The sequence below is a fragment of the Staurois parvus genome, unplaced genomic scaffold (assembly GCF_062004578.1).
Source record: "Staurois parvus isolate SC_StPar_1 unplaced genomic scaffold, SC_StPar_1.0 ptg000061l, whole genome shotgun sequence".
NCBI classification, from domain to species: domain Eukaryota; kingdom Metazoa; phylum Chordata; class Amphibia; order Anura; family Ranidae; genus Staurois; species Staurois parvus.
In genome coordinates, this window is record NW_028317857.1 from 1,638,515 (window position 1) to 1,656,745 (window position 18,231).

The 18,231-nt window shown below is 42.9% G+C and overlaps 1 protein-coding gene and 1 long non-coding RNA gene across 18 annotated transcripts in view; one reads left to right on the forward strand and one right to left on the reverse strand.

The window, feature by feature from the left end:
• Positions 1-16,467, forward strand: part of SVIL (supervillin) — a 345,773-nt gene extending 329,306 nt beyond the window's left edge. For all 17 annotated transcript variants that reach the window (XM_089668670.1, XM_089668672.1, XM_089668669.1 and 14 more), the window contains 7 exons: positions 4,994-5,201; positions 7,147-7,280; positions 9,064-9,219; positions 10,782-10,925; positions 13,063-13,184; positions 13,806-13,961; positions 15,352-16,467. In XM_089668670.1, coding sequence (XP_089524796.1) covers positions 4,994-5,201; positions 7,147-7,280; positions 9,064-9,219; positions 10,782-10,925; positions 13,063-13,184; positions 13,806-13,961; positions 15,352-15,438 — 1,007 coding nt within the window. In that variant the 3' untranslated portion in view covers positions 15,439-16,467. The remainder of the gene's footprint in view (positions 1-4,993; positions 5,202-7,146; positions 7,281-9,063; positions 9,220-10,781; positions 10,926-13,062; positions 13,185-13,805; positions 13,962-15,351) is intronic.
• Positions 16,468-17,333: 866 nt separating this feature from the next.
• Positions 17,334-18,026, reverse strand: LOC149469724 (uncharacterized). The gene is made up of 2 exons (XR_016311515.1): positions 17,963-18,026; positions 17,334-17,873 (listed from the first exon to the last, which is right to left on the reverse strand). It is a non-coding gene; the product is annotated as an uncharacterized LOC149469724 (long non-coding RNA).
• Positions 18,027-18,231: the final 205 nt, after the last annotated feature.

An 18,231-nucleotide genomic window follows, 5' to 3' on the forward strand; every position in this document is an offset into this window, starting at 1 on the left:
TCTCCGCCATTTAGGGGGAAGCCTTGTATTTTTTCAGTGAATACAAAGCTCCTTATGATTATCTGAGGTGGAGAGGCAGCCAGATAACATCAAAATCTTCATCTTGGCTATTCAACGGAAGCCCTGTATTCATTGAAAAATACAAGGCTTCTCCTAAATGGCAGATATGGACTGCAGCCAACTCACTCTATATATGGCAATAGAAGGAAAATAGGTCTGTGTTACTGCTGCCGGAACACAGTCGGCTTACTTGTACGTAGTACAAGCTACTATTATTATTATTATACAGTATTTATATAGCGCCAAAGGGTTTGCTCAGCGCTGTACAGTAGCAAGGGGGACAGAACATGAGACAAGACAGTAACAATACAATACACGAGGGGTTCGAGGGGCCTGCTCTTTCGAGCTTACAATCTAGGAGGGAGGGGAAAGTGGTACAGGAGGAAATGGCTGTGGGGGATGGAGTGGTGGGAGGATTGGAGGAGGTTAGTTGTTAGGTGAGGTTGGGGTAGGCTTACCTGAAGAGGAGGGTTTTCAGGGTGCGCCTGAAGGTGAGGAGGGTAGGTGACAGTCTGATGGATTGGGGTAGGGAGTTCCAGAGGATGGGGGAAGTCCTGCAATCGGGCGTGGGAGGAGGAGACCAGGGAGCTAGAGAGTAGGAGGTCCTGTGAGGAGCTGAGGGCACGGGTAGGATAGTATTTGGGTATCAGGTCGGTTATGTAGTTTGGGGCGGGTTGTGAATGGCTTTGTAGATGAGAGTAAGCAGTTTGAATTTGATGCGTTGGGCAACCGGGAGCCAGTGAAGGGATTGGCAGAGGGGGGAGGCGGATGTGGAGCGGTTGGTGAGGTGGATGAGTCTAGCCGCTGAGTTCAGGATCGACTGGAGCGGGGATAGCGTTCGTTTGGGTGGGCCAGTGAGAAGGGAATTGCAATAGTCCAGGCGTGAGATGATGAGGGAGTGTACGAGTTGTTTGGTGTCTGGGGTGAGGAATGTGCGTATCTTGGAGATGTTGCGGAGGTGGAGCCTGCAAGATTTAGATAGCAGTTGGATGTGGGGTAGGAAGGAGAGGTGGGAGTCCAGGGTGACACCCAGGACTTTGGCGTGTGGGGTGGGAGAGATGGTGGCGTTGTTAGTAGTGATGGAGAGGATGGGGGGGCGCGGGGTGGGGGGGGAAGACCAGGTGCTCGGTTTTGGATAGGTTAAGTTTGAGGAAATGGAGCGACATCCAGTCTGATATGTCGTTTAGGAGGTGGGCGATGCGGGCGGAGAGTGAGGGGGTGAGGTAGGGGGTGGAGAGGTAAATTTGGGTGTCGTCGGCATAGAGGTGGTAATTGAAGCCGTGGGAGTGAATAAGTTTGCCAAGGGAGGAGGTATAGATGGAGAAGAGGAGGGGACCCCGACAGAGGGGAAAGGAGGGGGAGGTGGCAGTGTTGACGCTGAAGGAGCGTTGGGAAAGGTAGAAGGAGAACCAGGAGAGAGCAGCGTCCCTGATGCCAAGGGAGTGCAATTTGGCAAGGAGGAGGGGGTGGTCAACAGTGTCGAAGGCTGCGGAGAGGTCGAAGAGCAGGAGGATAAAATAGTGGCCATTGGCTTTGGCGGTTAGCAGGTCGTTGGTGATTTTAAGTAGGGCAGTTTCGGTAGAGTGTAGGGGACGGAAGCCAGACTGTAGGTGGTCAAGGAGGTTGTTATCAGTGAGGTGGGCGCTTAGGCGATTGTAGGCCAGGCGCTCAAGGAGCTTGGAAGTGAAAGGCGGCAGGGAGATGGGTCTAAGGTTAAGGTGGGGTCAAGGGAGAGTTTTTTTGAGTATGGGGGTGATGTGTGCGTGCTTTAGAGGGGAAGGGAAGGTGTCGGTGGAGAGGGAGAGATTGAAGATGTGGGTGAGGGAGCTAATGATGGAGGGGGAGGGGGGGTGACTGGAAGAGCTGTGAGGGGATAGGGTCCAGGGGGCAGGTGGTGAGGCGGGCTTCAGTGAAGACCTTAGAGACCTCCTCAGGGGTAGTTGAGCTGAAGGAGCGGAGTGTTGGGGAGGTGATGGTGCGCGGGGCATTAGGTATAGTGGGGGGGTAGTGTGGCTATGAGGTCGGGGGAGGGGAGAGTTGAGGGGTTGAAGGAGGGCGGGAGGCTGGGTGGAGAGGTGGATTGTGAGTTGACCATGTCCTTACGGATTGCGTCAATCTTGTTTTGGAAGTGATTGGCAATCTCGTGGGCGGTGAGTGAGGTGCAGGGTCTAGGTGGGGGGGAGGGAGAGCAGGGATTTGAAAGTAGAGAAGAGCCGGCGAGGACAGGTGGAGAGAGTGTTGATAAGGGTTATGAAATAGGCTTGCTTGGCGGCGTGGAGGGAGGTGGTGTAGGCGAGGTAGGCGGCTTTATAGAGGGAGAACACGCGAGGGGATCTGGTTTTGCGCCATAAGCGCTCCAGTGTGCGACTGCGTCGTTTGAGACATTTCGTGTGGCCGTTTTGCCAGGGTTGAAGCGGTCGGGGTCTAGTACTACGTGTGGTTAGGGGTGCCAGGGAGTCGAGGGCAGCTGACAGTGAGTCGTTGTATGCAGTAGTAGCCAGGTCAGGACATGACAGAGGCAGGATACTGTCATACAGATGGTCAGCTGCCGGGTGGAGATGGGTCGGGTTCAGATTGCGGAGGTTGCGGGTGATGGTTAGACACTTCGGGGGGGGGGGGGGGGGAGTTAAGGGAGGGGGAGATGGAGAATGTGAGGAGGTGGTGGTCAGAGAGGGGGAAGGGGGTGTTAGTGAAGTTGTGGGGGGTGCAGAGGTGGGGGAAAATGAGGTCCAGGGTGTTTCCATTGGAGTGGGTGAAGGACTGAGTGTGCTGTGTGAGCGCGAAGGAGGAGGTGGGAAGTAGCCGGGCTGTTGGCGTTGATTGGGATATTGAAGTCGCCAAGGATGATGGTTAGTAGCTCGGAGCAGAGGAAGAAAGGAAGCCAGGCGGGAAAGTCGTCTAGGAAGGGGGATGCGGAACCAGGAGGCCGATAGATTACCGCAATCCTTAGGGGGGTGGGAGAGAAGAGCCGGAAGCAGTGGGCCTCGAAGGAGGAGAAGGATAGGGGGGGGGGGGGTGTTAGGGAGGACCTGGAAGGTGCTCAGCGGTGGTTGGAGCATACCAACCCCACCGCCTCTGCGGCCACTCGGTCTGGGTGAGTGGGTCCAGACGAGGCCTCCATAGGAGAGGGCTGCAGGGGAGGCGGAGTCAGTGGCTTGGATCCAAGTTTCGGCGACCGCTAGGAGGTTGAGGGAGTGGGAGACAGAGGTCGTGTATGGCGGTGAGCTTGTTGCAAACCGAACGGGCGTTCAGGAGTGCAACAGAGAGGGGAGGGGTGGATGCGGGGAGGAGGGGGACAGATATGAGGTTGAGGGGGTTGCGGGAACTGGCGGGAGTAGGGGGGTGCCGAGAGGGGGAGTGGGGAGATGGGGGGCCAGGGTTTGGGGAGATGTCTCCAGCGGTTAGGAGGAGGAGGGTGAGGAAGATGGCATGGGAACGGGATGAGCAGGAGCGTGTGGGTCTGTTGGTGGTGGCATGTGGGTCGGCGGGGGAGTGGAGTATCAGGAGGAGGTGGTGAGATCCGTAGAGGGGCAAAGAAAGGAGTGAGGGTGCAATGTAGAGTCGTTTTGGGGGAGGCAAGTTTGGGAACGGAGGAGAGGAGAACGAGGAGGAGTGCAGGTGGCATGCTAGGGAGAGCAGAGTGCTGGTCGGGTCAGAGAGGAGGGAGGTTCCAGTCGGGATGTGAGGATGGGGATGTCGGAGTTCTTCAGTGTCCAATCGTAGCAGGGGAGTGGGAGTGGTGGGCGGCTGGGGCTACTACAATATATTACAGACTAAGCAGCAGCAGTCCATTCTGACAAGCAAATAATTAATTTGTTCCAAACTGGCCCAATCAAACATAAAGTGCCAGGAAATCTGGAATTCTTTTAGGTTCCACCCCTACTGTCCACAAACATTGGCTTTCCTGGCTGGTAAAAGTCTCTTACTGGTTTAATAATGGATGATTGTTGCTTATTTTAGCTCTGAGATTTCAAGGACAGTGTTTGGTGTATCCTCTGGCTTAGGAGGGCCCCCCCAAGCTCACTGAGGAGCCCTCTTTAAGGTTACACAGGAATTTAATGATGAGTGCCAGGCAAATCATTAAATGCACTGATGAAATATTTATATGGAGGCCATTTTAGCAGGAATTTTGTATTTGTTCATTCAGTTCTGAAATTTGTTCAGCTCTACCACATTGCACAGCATTGTCTGGTAGAATAAGAGACCTGATTTTTCCCTGCTGCCATTAAGTAACACTGATGGGTCATGTTCCTTCCTCAACCTGCTCCTTATGATCACATGAGCACTACAGCACAACTGATTTCTAGTTTGTGCTGCTTCTTCCTCTCTCTGTCAAAACTCTGCTGTAGAATGGCCTGCAGGAAGCCCATATCAGGTTAAATTCAGGAATTTACATTGCTTGCATCATCATAAAAAATACAACTCAGACCCATTGATAGCTCACCTTGCCAGTACTCTCTCATTGCTATTTCCACTGCTCCAGCAACCATACCCACAGCTTATGGATACAGGGGACCATGTGACTTTCTCCATCTGACAACGCTATGATCTATTGGCCAATTACAAGCAAGCACTGCTGCATGACAATGGGGTGATGTCACTCCTCCCTCCAACATCTGACACTGTATTTTAGTGTTGGCTGCAATGGAGTGAGGAGTGCTGGGGTAGGTCTGTACAGGTGAGCATCAGGGGAACTTCTTAAACACACTGAGACTGTTTATTAATGAGCAAAGTAACAGCGTCTCTTTAATGTGTTATTACAGTGCTGCCATAGTCTGTACATTTTGTCTTGCCTGGAGTTTCACAAGCTGCATTGCAATGTTAATGTTTAAACACTGAAAGTTTCTGCTTGAGCCCCAAAACCATTGAAAATGTTGTTTTTTTTCCCTTGCTCACACCTCTGTGTAATAAAGTCTCTTCCTTTCTCCTAAAGGCGATTGGAGGTTGTATTGTGTGCGGGGTGAGGTTCCTCTGGAGGGCAACCTCATTGAAGTGGCCTGTCACTGCAGCAGCCTGAGGTCCAGGACATCAATGATACTTCTCAATGTAAATAAAGCCGTCATCTATCTCTGGCATGGCTGTAAAGCACAAACCCATACAAGGGAAGTGGGGAGGACAGCAGCCAACAAAATAAAGGAAGAGTAAGTACAAGAGCTGCTGTGTGTGCTTTGTGCTGTTCTTTCTTTCTGGATTATTAGTGATTTTATGGAGCTGTTGAATAGATGTACAATGAAAAAGTGATTATGACAGCTGAATAGGCCTATATATTTATACCTCATCTACTGGACTTTTTATTTTTATGGAGAGCTGTGCTAGTTCTTCCTAGCAACTTTAATCTCCCACAGTGCATTTGCCCTAACAAAAATAATCAGGACCGCAAGAACTGACCCATTCTTCAGACATTTATACAAAACGTTTTGTACGTATGCAGTGGAGCCAGTCCTAAAGCTGGCCATTGATGGGTAGAATTGCAAACAAAAATTGTTCGGAAAAAAGGTGGTTTGTTCCTTTTTCTAATAATTAGTGGGTCAAATGAACGTTCATTTCTGACTGCCATGACCAGAAAATTTGAAGGTGCAGGATGGTAAATTTTTCCTCGAACTAATGAGTTTCTAACAGTGTGTGTGGTTTTTACTTGGTAGAGTCCATTCATTCCAAAATCAAAATTTAAAAAGCAAACAATATTTTTATTGACATTTGAATGTTCTGAGAATTTTTGTACAAATTTTCCTAAGGCTTGTTGGAAATTCTATCTGTCTATGGCCAGTTTAAGGGCTCAACTATACTACCTGCACAATCTATTTTCCTCTGCAGACTGGTGTCCATGGTGTATGGGCTTCAGGGAGGAAGTAGGGGGCAGTGCTGATTTTTTTTTTTTACAAATTTAATTTATTTTAAACAAAGGGACAGACATTGCTGTAGTGCAGAAAAATGCAGATTTGTTTTGCCGATGTTCTGCTTATTATGGAAGCATCATGTATTACGTTCCTATTGTAAAGTATTTATAGAGTATGCTGGGCTTTCCTTAGAGTCAGGGAAAATTCTGTTTCTCTCTCAAAATTTAAAATCTAAAACTATCTTCCAAAAGTTTTATATTTACATTTTTTTTTGCATTTTTAGCCCTGTATTTACTTAACTGAACCTGGGGGCACCTTATGTGCATCTCTGAACTGGAGGATATGTGTCAGCCAGGAACAAAGTGTGAATTTCCCTCCTGCCAGGACAACCTGTATTGAAGCAGATGCTCTGAAACGATGAGGCTCGTCATAAGCCTTGATATTAATAACTGGGGTGCCTCCAAAGAGGAGGGGGAAAAATGGTGTAGTGATTTTAAGTTAATTGGATGAAATCTAGGAAAAGAAGGTAAAATGCAATGGTCTACTTACATCTGTGAGTTTGCTAAGCTCCCTTAATGGGAGATCAGACAGCCTGCAGAGAATGACTGACTGTCCCTGTGCAGAGAAAGGTAGCGCTGGGGTAATCTGGGCGATCCTAGTCCTCTACAATCTCAGGATTCAAGTGTATTCACAGTAAGAGGTCTTTAAGCCCAAAAAAATGGGAAAGTGGTGTCAGCAGAGGCACCCGAATATGTGAAGTAGAAGCTGAGAAATGCACTCTTTATATACTCAACATTTATTGTTCACAGAATAGCACTATTCTGTGTGCAATAAATATCGCATTTATAAAGAGTCCACTTCCCAACTTCTACTTCATATTCTGGCTTCTCTGCTGACACCACTTTCCCATTTTGGGGCTTAAAGACCAAGCCTTGATTTTGGATGAAAGTTTCTATATAGTATATCTATGAAATATGAACAGCCACTTCAATTGTCTCCGCAAAATATGACTTAATGCAAACCTACCATCCATTTAAGTTTTAAATGTAAAAGTTCCTGTTAACAGCCATCACCAGGAAACCCTCTTTGATTTATTATAACTTTGTAAAGCTACTGGGCTAGCCCCATCCAGTGAAAGCATCTTAGCAGTCCTTTTTGGTTTTTTTTTATTTTTTGTTTTTTTTTTCATTTTAAAAAGTGGAAAATGGCTTATGGGTTTACTTTAAACATCACTATTCTTTTCTTGTAGATGTCCATTAGAAGCCGGGCTGCACAGCAGCAGTAAAGTGACGATATATGAATGTGATGAGGGATCTGAGCCAGTAGGATTTTGGGAAGCTCTCGGAAGAAGAGACCGCAAAGCATATGACTGCATGTTGCAAGGTAACATGCCGTTGTTCACTTTTTCATCTTTCATTTATTTTTGATCTCTTGCTTTATGCCATCATTGGTACAAGTTTTGGTTATTACACTGCAGTTTAGTTGTATTTATGAAAAGTTTAAAAAAAAAATGACCTTTCATTGTATAATGTAATGTCCTCCTAATGTGGCTACATTTTATATAATTAAGATATTGCTTACATATGAATCTGCTTTTGTCTGGATTGTTTTTCTCAAGTATTCAATGAAATGGCCTGCACAGGCTCTAGTGATCTGTCACAAATCTTAGGTCAGTTTGTTCATACTGATGGCAGAGAATAAAAGCCACTAGTTTCTTACATGGTTGGTAAGGTTGAATAAAGACACCAGTCCATCCAGTACAACGTGTGTGTGTGTGGTCAAATTCCTGTTCCTGTATAACAGTGTTCTCTGAGAAGCCCATCCCAGAGGTTTTTGACACTATCAATACTTCCCGCCGACACCACCGATGGGGAAGTGAGTTCACAACCTTACCACTCTGACACGGTTTCTTCATAATAGTAAGGGCCAGTTCACACTAACATGTGGTACAGTTCACACTAACATGTGGTACAGTTCACACTAACATGTGGTACACTACATTCAAACCGCACTACCTTTGCAATCTGCTGCAGGTGCCTATATTCCTAATGATATCCCAAATGCATTGCGTTTTATAGCTATCAGGTCGTATGGTACAGCAGTAACATTCAAGATAGTGCAGCATGTTTTCTTTCGCACCATACATGCAGAGACATCCGTTTTCATACGCACTTCAATGAGTATTATACATGTTGCAGATTCCTGCACAAAGAACTTTGCATGTGATACTAATGTTGTGAACAGGGCACATAAAGAACAATTGATTTTGTTGTGCCCTTGCAGAATGCATGCAGAAAAACGAAGGTCTCTGCACCATGGTTTGAATAGGCCCAAACTACCTTTTGTGCAATCCTTTTCCATTTGCATCCCATTCAAATGAATAGGCTGCAAACAGAAATGTGCAGGAATCGCACAGGAACGCAGAGCGCATTCCTGTGCTATTCAGATGGGAACAATCCCTTATTGTTATGAAGAGACAGGGTAGTCTCACAATATACAGGGTATCTAACAACAAGATAGTATTGCAACTAACCATCCCTTAGATGTGGTGACTGCATTCATTTTCTTTTCATTTTCTGCATGTAGAGAAAAATGCCCTTTATCATGCCAGAAATCCAGTGTACTCCTAACTTCCTCAGGCAATCTCAAACATCGTTATCTGCTCTCTCCTCTTTTCTTCTGTAAATTACAGAACTCCTTCTGTGTTATCAAGTTGAGGGGATGTGAAGGTGTTTATTTTCCAAACTTTAAGCTTTTCTTTTATGCCATGTTTTCAATGCAGCTATGCCAAATGGAAGACATGAGTGAAAAAACAAGTAAATCTTAGTCCTGTTGCAGCAATTCAGAGGTGGTTTTTTTTTTTTTGTTTTGTTTTTTTTTGTCAGCAACACTCAGGGACTATTCTGCATATATAACCTCTTTATCTTAAGTAGGTTTACACAAAATTGGTTACTGTAATCCATATATACTGTGTATTACTATTTTTTAAGAACACAGCTATGAAATACAACTTCTTATATCAAAGTGCACTTATTTTCATCAGAAAATACATACCACTACCCGAATTGATGGGGTAATAATATGATGTATAATAAATGAATCAAAAATCAGGGGAATTCTATTTACATCTCTTGTAATACACAAGCAATTTGTTTTCTTTTGACAGATCCTGGGAAGTTTAACTTTACACCACGATTGTTTAGTCTCAGTAGTTCTTCTGGCGAGTTCACAGCGTCTGAATATATGTATCCATCCAGACTGACGAGTGTCGTAAACTCAATGCCGTTCCTACAAGAGGACCTATACACAGCGTCACAGCCAGGCAAGGAGTCTATACAGATCTCATATATCAACTATAGTGCATGTTCATCAGTAGGGTAGTAATTTTTTTCTATGCATTTGTTTTCCAAAGAAATACATACAGACAAGATATAATAAACCACCGTTTATTTTATTTAATTTATACATTTTCTAATATTCCAGTTAATATTGAGAAAATGTGGCACAAAACACAGCGAGGATTCCCATAGCAGTAACAGTTCATACACCGGCAACTTGGCATAGCATTTTACATCAGGGGTTCTTTAACTTTTTAGGATTGTCACCACCTGTCCTATTAGGTACCAGTATGACTTGAAATATTTGCTATTTTGGTTGTACTTTACATAGCTAGGAACAGGACAGCTGAAAAACTCAAAGATTTTATATACAAAATTGGCAAGTCACAAATCATCTATTTTACAACTAGTAATGTTTTCTGTTTTTGTACAAAATATGGACTCAAGGTACAAATACTGACAATGTTACCTGCATGTCATCTGGTACATTAAAGTGGAACTGTAGTTACCTCGGTTCCAGCGCTGTGGCGTCCCCAAACTCCCCCCTGGTTTCTGACCTTTTAGGGCGGCTGGTTTCTGCATCTCGATCCCTGCACCGTGTACATTGGCCAGTCGGGGGTGACGTGACTCCCAGACTGTACACAGGTGGACAGGTAGGTAAGTAACTTTAATGCAGAAGAGACAAAGCATGTCTCTTCTGCATTAAAGTTCCTGCCTGTTCACCCATTTTTAACTTTAGCCTAAAGTTCCACTTTAAGTTAACTTCTTCAGTTAGATTTCAGGTTCAAAACAGAGAATCCTGTTTTTAAGTGTGTGTTTTTTTGTTTTTTTTTTTAACTTTCTAGAGATCCAGTTCCATTTAGATTGGGGTACGGATTATCCTCCATTAACCTGGTGTACACTGTTTTCTTTTACAAATAGTGCAGTAACTGCCCAGTTTAGCCCTCCGTATGGCTGGATGGAAAACCACATCCACTTTATAAAGCTGTGTGTAGGAGGGACATAAACAATTCAGCAGTCCTCAGGACACCACAGATACAAACAGAAGATTTCCCAGCACACTTAGCAGCTAGCTTGCAAAAATAAAATGGCACTGTCTAACAATTTACATTAAAAACAGGTTTTAGTAGCACATATATGCAAATATATGTGGAAGCCACACTGTCTTTCCAAGGCTTCTCTGTAAAGTATGGTGCTAACTTTATATTTGAGAGTAGGGACACATAGAAGTCCAGCAGGAGCACAATGGCAGCTGAAGGCATCCAATGTGTCCCCCGCCAAATCCAGCGAGCAAACTATACAAAAAAGGCAACCCACCCCAATGTTGCAGAGCACTTCATATGTTTGCCACTTGTAGGTATTTTCTAAATACAATTTGATAGATATTATTAATTTGTATTGGATTGTTACACCCTTTACAGATCTACACTGCTCTAATACTTGGATCAAAGTCACCAACAATATCACATTTTGTGACCAACTTTGCCAAAATCCTGCTGTATCAATAAACTTTTACATGTACTATCATTTCTACTTTATCTTGCAGCTCTTTTCCTTGTTGACAATCATCACGAGGTTTACCTCTGGCAAGGCTGGTGGCCTGAGGAAAATATCATCACAGGGTCTGCCCGAATACGATGGGACGCAGATAGGAAGAGTGCAATGGAAACTGTACTGCAGTATTGTAAAGGTCAGAATTTTGCTTTTGCACACTTTAGGGTATCAAACAGGTATGCTGAACATGTCCCTATCCAGAGCCATTTTTTTTAGCTCATTCCAATAATATTTCCAATGTGACCATCCATTTCTTCAGTCCCTTATGGCTCATCCACAAAAAATAAAACAAATCCATCGAAGAGCCACCAATAGGGACTTCAGTTTGCATTTATCTTAATCTTTTAATTATTCTTGCATCAAACAATTCAGCTGTGATAAAAACAGTGCTCCATGTTTGTAAGTACTGTTTTTTTAGATCAGTCTGTTCCGACCCCTTCTTAAAGTGCTGTTTATTTGAAGAGTGAAATCCAGAGTTCTTTGGTGGTTGTTTTCTGGTTGAAGCCGAAATGTCTCCTAAACTTATTTGCATACATCTTTTGATGATCTGATGCTGAGATTCTGCCTCTGCTTTATACAGTTAGGTCCATATATTTGGGCACAGGCACAATTTTAGTTTTACCACAACCTATTCAAGCTATAGTTATATAATGGATATGGGCTGAAAGTGCACACATTACAGCTTTTAAGAGTCGCCACCCCCCCTTTTTCAAAGGACAAAAAGTAATTGGACAATTGAATCAAAAGCTGTTTCATGGCCAGGTGTGGGCTACGCCGCCTTTATTTCTTCATCAGTTAAGCAGGTAAAAGGTCTGGAGTTGATTCTAAGTGTGGTATTTGAATGCATGATGTAGGTTCGCAGCTACAGATTCCAAATGCAAATGAGCTGTCCGTGCAAGTGAAACAGGCCATTGTAAGGCTTCAAAAATGAAACAAATCCATCAGACAGAAGCAGTATTAGGAGTGACCAAATCAACAGTTTGGTACATTCTGAGGAAAGAACAACGCACTGGTGAGCTCAGCAGCATAAAAAGGAATGGAAGATCACGGAAGACAACAGTGGTGGATCACCGCAGGATCCTCTCTATGGTAACGAAAAACCCAGTCACAACATCCAGACAAGTGAAGAACACTCTCCAGGAAGTGGGCGTATCATTGTCAAAGTCTACAATCAAGAGAAGACTTCACAAGAGCAAATACAGAGGGTTCACCACAAGGTGCAAACCATTCATAAGCCTGAAGAATAGAAAAGCCAGATTAGACTTTGCCAAAAAAACATCTAAAAAAAAAAAAAAAAAACAACGATTAATCTGTAATGGTATGATGGGAAGAAAAAATTGTGGAGAAGGCTTGGAACAGCTCATGATCCAAAGCACACAATCTCATCTGTAAACCATGGTGGAGGCAGTGTGATGGCATGGACATGCATGGCTTTCAGTGGCACTGGGTCATTGGTGTTTATTGATAAGAGAGAAGCTGCCGGATGAGTTCTGCAGTGTTTAGAGATATACTGTCAGCCCAGATTCAGCCAAATGAAGCAAAGTTGATTGGACGGAGCTTCACAGTACAGATGGACAATGATCCAAAACACACTGCAAAAGCAACCCAGGAGCTTTTGAAGGAAAAGAAGTGGAATATTCTACAGTGACCGAGTCAATCACCTGATCTCAACCCAATTGAGCATGCATTTCACTTGCTGAAGGCACAAAAAAAGAACTAAAGACAGCTGCAGTTAGAGCCTGGCAAAGCATCAAAAAGGAGGAAACCCAGTCTTGTCCATGGGTTCCAGACTTCAGGCAGTCATTGCCAGTAAAGGATTCTCAGCAAAATATTAAAAATGAACGTTTTATCATATTCAGTTGTCCAGTTACATTTGAGCATCTGAAAATGAAAGGACTGTGTATACAAATGATTGTAGTTCCTAAAATTTGTACTTGATGTTTATGTTCAACCCCTTGAATTAAAGCTGAAAGTTTGCACATCAAATTAATTTGAATTTTTTCATTTTAACTTATTCTGGTGGCATACAGAGCCAAAAGTATGAAAATTGTGGCTGTGTCTAAATATGGACATAACTGTATATGAACCCATACTCCGTAGACGGTCATTGCCCATAGCAGCTGGTCTTCTGAAGGGATTCAGCAAGATGTAGAAGGCCCTGGAGTTATCCATGTTAATACATGTGCACACACCATGGTTTTTAAACTATTGTATTCTCTACTTTCTGATCAATTCTGTTCTGGTTCTCATTTACTGTTGTGTTTTGCTTCTAGGAAAAAATAGTAAAAAGCCTCCAAAGTCCTACCTAATTCATGCCGGGCTGGAACCACTGACGTTTACAAACATGTTTCCATCCTGGGAACATCGAGAAGACATTGCCCAGATTACAGAGAAGGTGATCATGCATCAAAAAACTAACAGCTAACCATTTCACATGCATATCACACTTGCACATTGCATACAGTTGTTCTCCACTCAGCAACCTTGTGCAAATTGTATTCACTCCTGTAAAGTAATCCAACTAGGTCTTGTTTAAAACCGTATCCATACTCAGAACTAGTTGTGGAGCTATGGGCAAAAATTACATTTTGATCCTGCCAGTAGATTTAGTATTTTTCCGCTTGTAATTGTGGGGTTACAACGCTGCTTGTCCTTCAGTGAAATTGCACAGTAGTGTTGTCTCCCTATAGATGGGGCATACAAATTTAAAGTCCAACTCCGTATAATACTTTTAAAGCAGTTACAGGAACAATGTGTTTTCTTCTGGCAATAAGGTTTAAACTATATGAGCAATTGCAGATTATTGTAAGCACCTCCTGCCAGTATAATAGCTTGTTCCAACTGTCCTTGTGCATGACAAGTTGGCCTGCATATGTAGATGGAGAAAAATATATAAGGATCTGTGAAGTAAATAAGAACTTCCTATGTTGATTACGGTCATTACAGGTATTGATATTATTAGAATATAATATAAAAAAAGAATTTTGGTTGATCAAATTGTGTTTCCCTTTGATAGGATGCTGAAGTGTCCAATCAGATAATCCTGGTGGAGGATGTGTTAGCCAAACTGTGCAAAGAGATTTACCCTCTGGCAGAACTCCTGGCTCGACCACTGCCCGAAGGAGTGGACCCCTTAAATCTTGAAATGTATCTGTCTGATAAAGATTTTGAGGTAAGAAATAATGTGAAATAATAAATGCCCCCCTATAGAACAATCCAGCTCAATAAGTATTGAAAATATAAGTTAAAATGGTATTGTACTGGAGTAGAGGGGTGTCATGCTCTGTATAGTCGAGCATGGCAACCTTTTATTTTGAGGAAAAAAAACCTTTTAACATCACGATAGCATCACACATACCTGGAGGCTACAGAACCAGGCTTCTTGTGGCCTTTCATCTTGCACAAGCTGTGGCTTTGAGTCATCAGGAATTCAGGAGTTGACTGCTTTCTTCCAAATCCAAGATGGCGATGCTGAAGATCTGAAGCCCTGGGAAGAATTAGCTGCAGGGAACACAACACTAGACGTCTTGGACTAGTATCGGTTTTGTAAAAGTCAGCAGCTACAGTATTTTGTAGCTGCTGACCTTTCATTTTCACACATCCGGATGAAGTACCTCATTAAAGCGGTATTTTACCCCCAAACCAAAAATGTAATATATCGCATCTTACCAATCATTAGATGTGGTGGCTGCATCAGTTTCCTTTTCTTTGGCCCCTGTATTTTCACCTGGTGATCTGGCCATTAACATACCTCCAGTATTAGTGAGACACCATTCTGGAAGAATGATCTCAGGAGGCACAACGAACAGCAGCATTGTTAGTCTGGAGGGAGGGTAGTGTTAAATGTATTAGACGATTTAAATACACTAAACAAATTGAAGCCCAACTCCATCTCACACTTTATAATCAGTTTACAGCAAACCGTTTTTTTTTCCATCTGGGATTAAGTTTTTACATGAATAAATAAAAGCGGATCCTTTAAGCACCCCTGCCAGTGGTAAATGGTTTGTCTTATCCATGCAAGCATGCCATGTAGCATGCTTGTGCTTTTGAAAAACACTTACTGGCTGGATCACCAGAGGAAAATAGCAGAAAGAAAGCCAAACAAAGAAAATTAATGTAGCCATCACTTCTAGGAATTGGTAAGCTGCAATATAATGTTTGCTTTTTATGTTTAATACCACTTTAAAGCCATTGGGTCAGCATGACAGCCAGGTAACTGGCATTTTCAGTAGGAGAGGCAAGCAACTGCAGTCTTTCTTTTAGTACAGTTAGAAAACTGTACTAAAAGAAAGGCTGCAGTTGCTGGCCTCTCCTACTGAAAATGCCAGTTACCAGTAAACATGGGAAAAACATGAAATGCTAGCTTTCTGGCTGCATGCTTTTACATCGATACTCTTCATCAGTGGCCCGGAACAAGGGTTTAACTATGGTGTTCTGGGTCACTGAATCGAAGTATTGACGCAAAAGGATCACAGCCAGGTGAGAAGGTCAGTAATGTCAACCACCAGATTTAACTCAGTTGCCACAAATCCAATTTTTTATTTTTTTTGCATTTGCAGATTGCATTAGAGATGACCAGAGAGGAGTACAGCATTTTGCCATCATGGAAACAAGTCAACATCAAAAAAGCCAAAGGACTTTTCTGAATGGAACTTCCCCTCTGGAGTCTGACCCTTCTGGCCTGCTGGACCGTGTGCAATCTCGCTGACCTTCCAGCTGCCTCACCACTAAAGAAACACTGCTGCATTTTGCACCTGTTGTGTCATGACATCTCTACGTGTTTCGTGTACTGTATATCTGCCTATAGCCTGTGTGGCTCGGACTTTAAACAAAGGGCTTTACCCACCTCACGTGTGAAGTCTTCTCGTCACGCTGCCTGTTGACCTGTGTCTGTTATAAATGTATTAAGAACCTTTCAAAACTCTTAGCGATTTTCTCAGAGGGATTTCACGAACCTCTACCGTGCACTTATGCGGAATGCAGATATTCCCTCGATGCAAACATATCGTTTTCCGATATTTTGTAAATGTCTTTGTCCAGTCCAATAGATTGTATTTATGTAAACACTGTATTTAACTATGCAATATTACCACTATGTAAGATTTGTGGATTATTACACAAACTGTTAAGCATTAATGCCAATCATGTGCGAACAGCTGACACCTGAAAGTTATGCATATGCGTGTGATTTTTTTCTTTTTTTTTTTCTTTTGCATCATGTCCCATGGTCAGCATAGCATCTTCAAACCATGTTTGCATATTCTGCTCTCCGCTGTGCTCCCCTAGTGGTACATGAGTACAAAGGCAGAGATGGCAATCCTCTGAACAAGGATTATGTCTCGATGTGTGCAAATATTACATATTACTTTGTTCCAGAGCATCCGGTGACCTGCAGAGGTTCTCCCGAGCAAAAAGCACTGCTAGAGCTACTTCACGGTTTGTTTTTTGTGCTTACATGTTGAACTGAAAGAGTTCTTATAACAGTGTATAGTGCCTTGTTTTTGTGTACAGTTTATATACAGGAAAAAATAGTCTGCATTTTGGAAGCAGTTATTAAAGCATCAATATTTGTACTTAATAGAAGACATCTCAAGTTTCTAATACCTGATGTAAACTTTAAACATGTATTTTGTGATATAAGAACATGAATTAAAAAAAAAAAAAACGCTTCAGAATCTTGGTGTAGATTTTCACTGCAGCACCAATATTACAGAAACTGAAATGACCTCACTTACTAAATATTTAATCCTTATTCTCCCCATTTCAAGATTCTTCGCTCTGCAGTCTTCTGGCTTTGGCTTTTTCCTCCGTTTTCTGGTTAGCATGAGTGATCTGTGTGTATGATTACTGATACTTCATTAAATGCTCATGCTGTATAAGAATTGTGATTTTAGGGCTGCTTGCACTTGGCCATATACAAAGCAGCAAGCTGATAATGTGTATCACATTTTATGGAACACTTTCATTTTTATGTACTGTAACTATATAGTGTTTTGTTTTGCATGTTGCATACAGTATATCTCGCAGAGAAGAAAGAATCTAAAATGTGTATATGCCACATCATAGGCCACTCTTGGAAACCTTGAGGAATCCGGAGCATGTTGCGCCTTAGAGAGACTTTTTAGCTTGTTTTTGGGGAGGTGGGGGAAAAGTGGGGTGGCTTTAGTCTAAAGGTTCAGTGGTTCAGTTTCATTGGCAGAAGAGAACAGATGGTTGAGAGATCGTAAGGCTGGCCATACATGGTTATTTTTTTTTTTCTTTCATCCAGAGGACTGCAAGCAAGGAGACATTGTATTCTGACAGCGGCTCCTGCCACTGTCAGAATACACTGATCATCAGAAAATTTTCCAACATGTCAGCAGACAATGGCCTAGTAATACTGTTTTACAAATGTACAGCATATTCAATTTGTATGCTGCTAATGTGGTAGACTAGGTATGACTATGCTGATATAAATAATGCTGAAATATTAATTAGTTTAATGAAATGTATGAAACAATTTACAATGTTTGAATAGAAATTAAAAAAAAAAACACAAAAGTCCCAAGGCACAGAACTAAAGACTTTATGTACAGTGCTTTAATGCTTTGTACAATTATCTTAACACTCCAAAATTCCTATGCCTGTTTTTCAAAAAGTACATGTGTTACGTGTCAAACTGAAGCTTGACATGATCAGGTACATATAGTGTGTGGCTCTTATGTGCCGCCAAGCACTTCCTTCTGACTGACCTCTCTGTTGGCAGGCCTGTAAACTTTAAACATGTATTTTGTGATATAAGAACAGCTCTCTGTCAGCAGGCCTTATGCAGCTCCTGCGCAGATGGAAAGTCATCTTCGGCTGTAATCACCGTATGTGATCGGACATTTCAAGTTCTCTGTCCATTGCCTGGAAGGAGCCCGTCTGAAAGCTGGAAGAATGAAAGTGATTGAACGCCATCTAGGGAATGTGTTCCGCTCTCAAAACACTGACTATGTGTGGCTTTAAACGGACAGCTAAACCCTTGTCAGAATCTCCAGCAAACAGAAGCCCACTGCTTGTGTTGTCTACCAAAGAATCCAACTTTATTTTATAGGTGAAACTGAAACACAATACAATAACAGCATATCAGTATACATAGAATAACTAGTGTAACATAAATGACAGATGACACAGAAGAAAGGGACTTACAGGTGATGATGTCTCAGGCCCCTTGGGAGAAAAGCAAGCACACTGCATCCCCAGTGAATAGAAGTCTAAAATGGCTAACGAGCTTCCTAAACCAAGAGTCACTTCCTGTCTGAGAGCTTACATATGCAGAGGAGACCTGCCATTCATGTTTGCCACTAGATGGCAGTGGTTCACTACATGTCCCATATAAGTAACTTCAATTCAATTAGCCTGTGAAGGCAACACACTCCCTGCCTGATATAATATATTATATCACTGCCCATGCATAT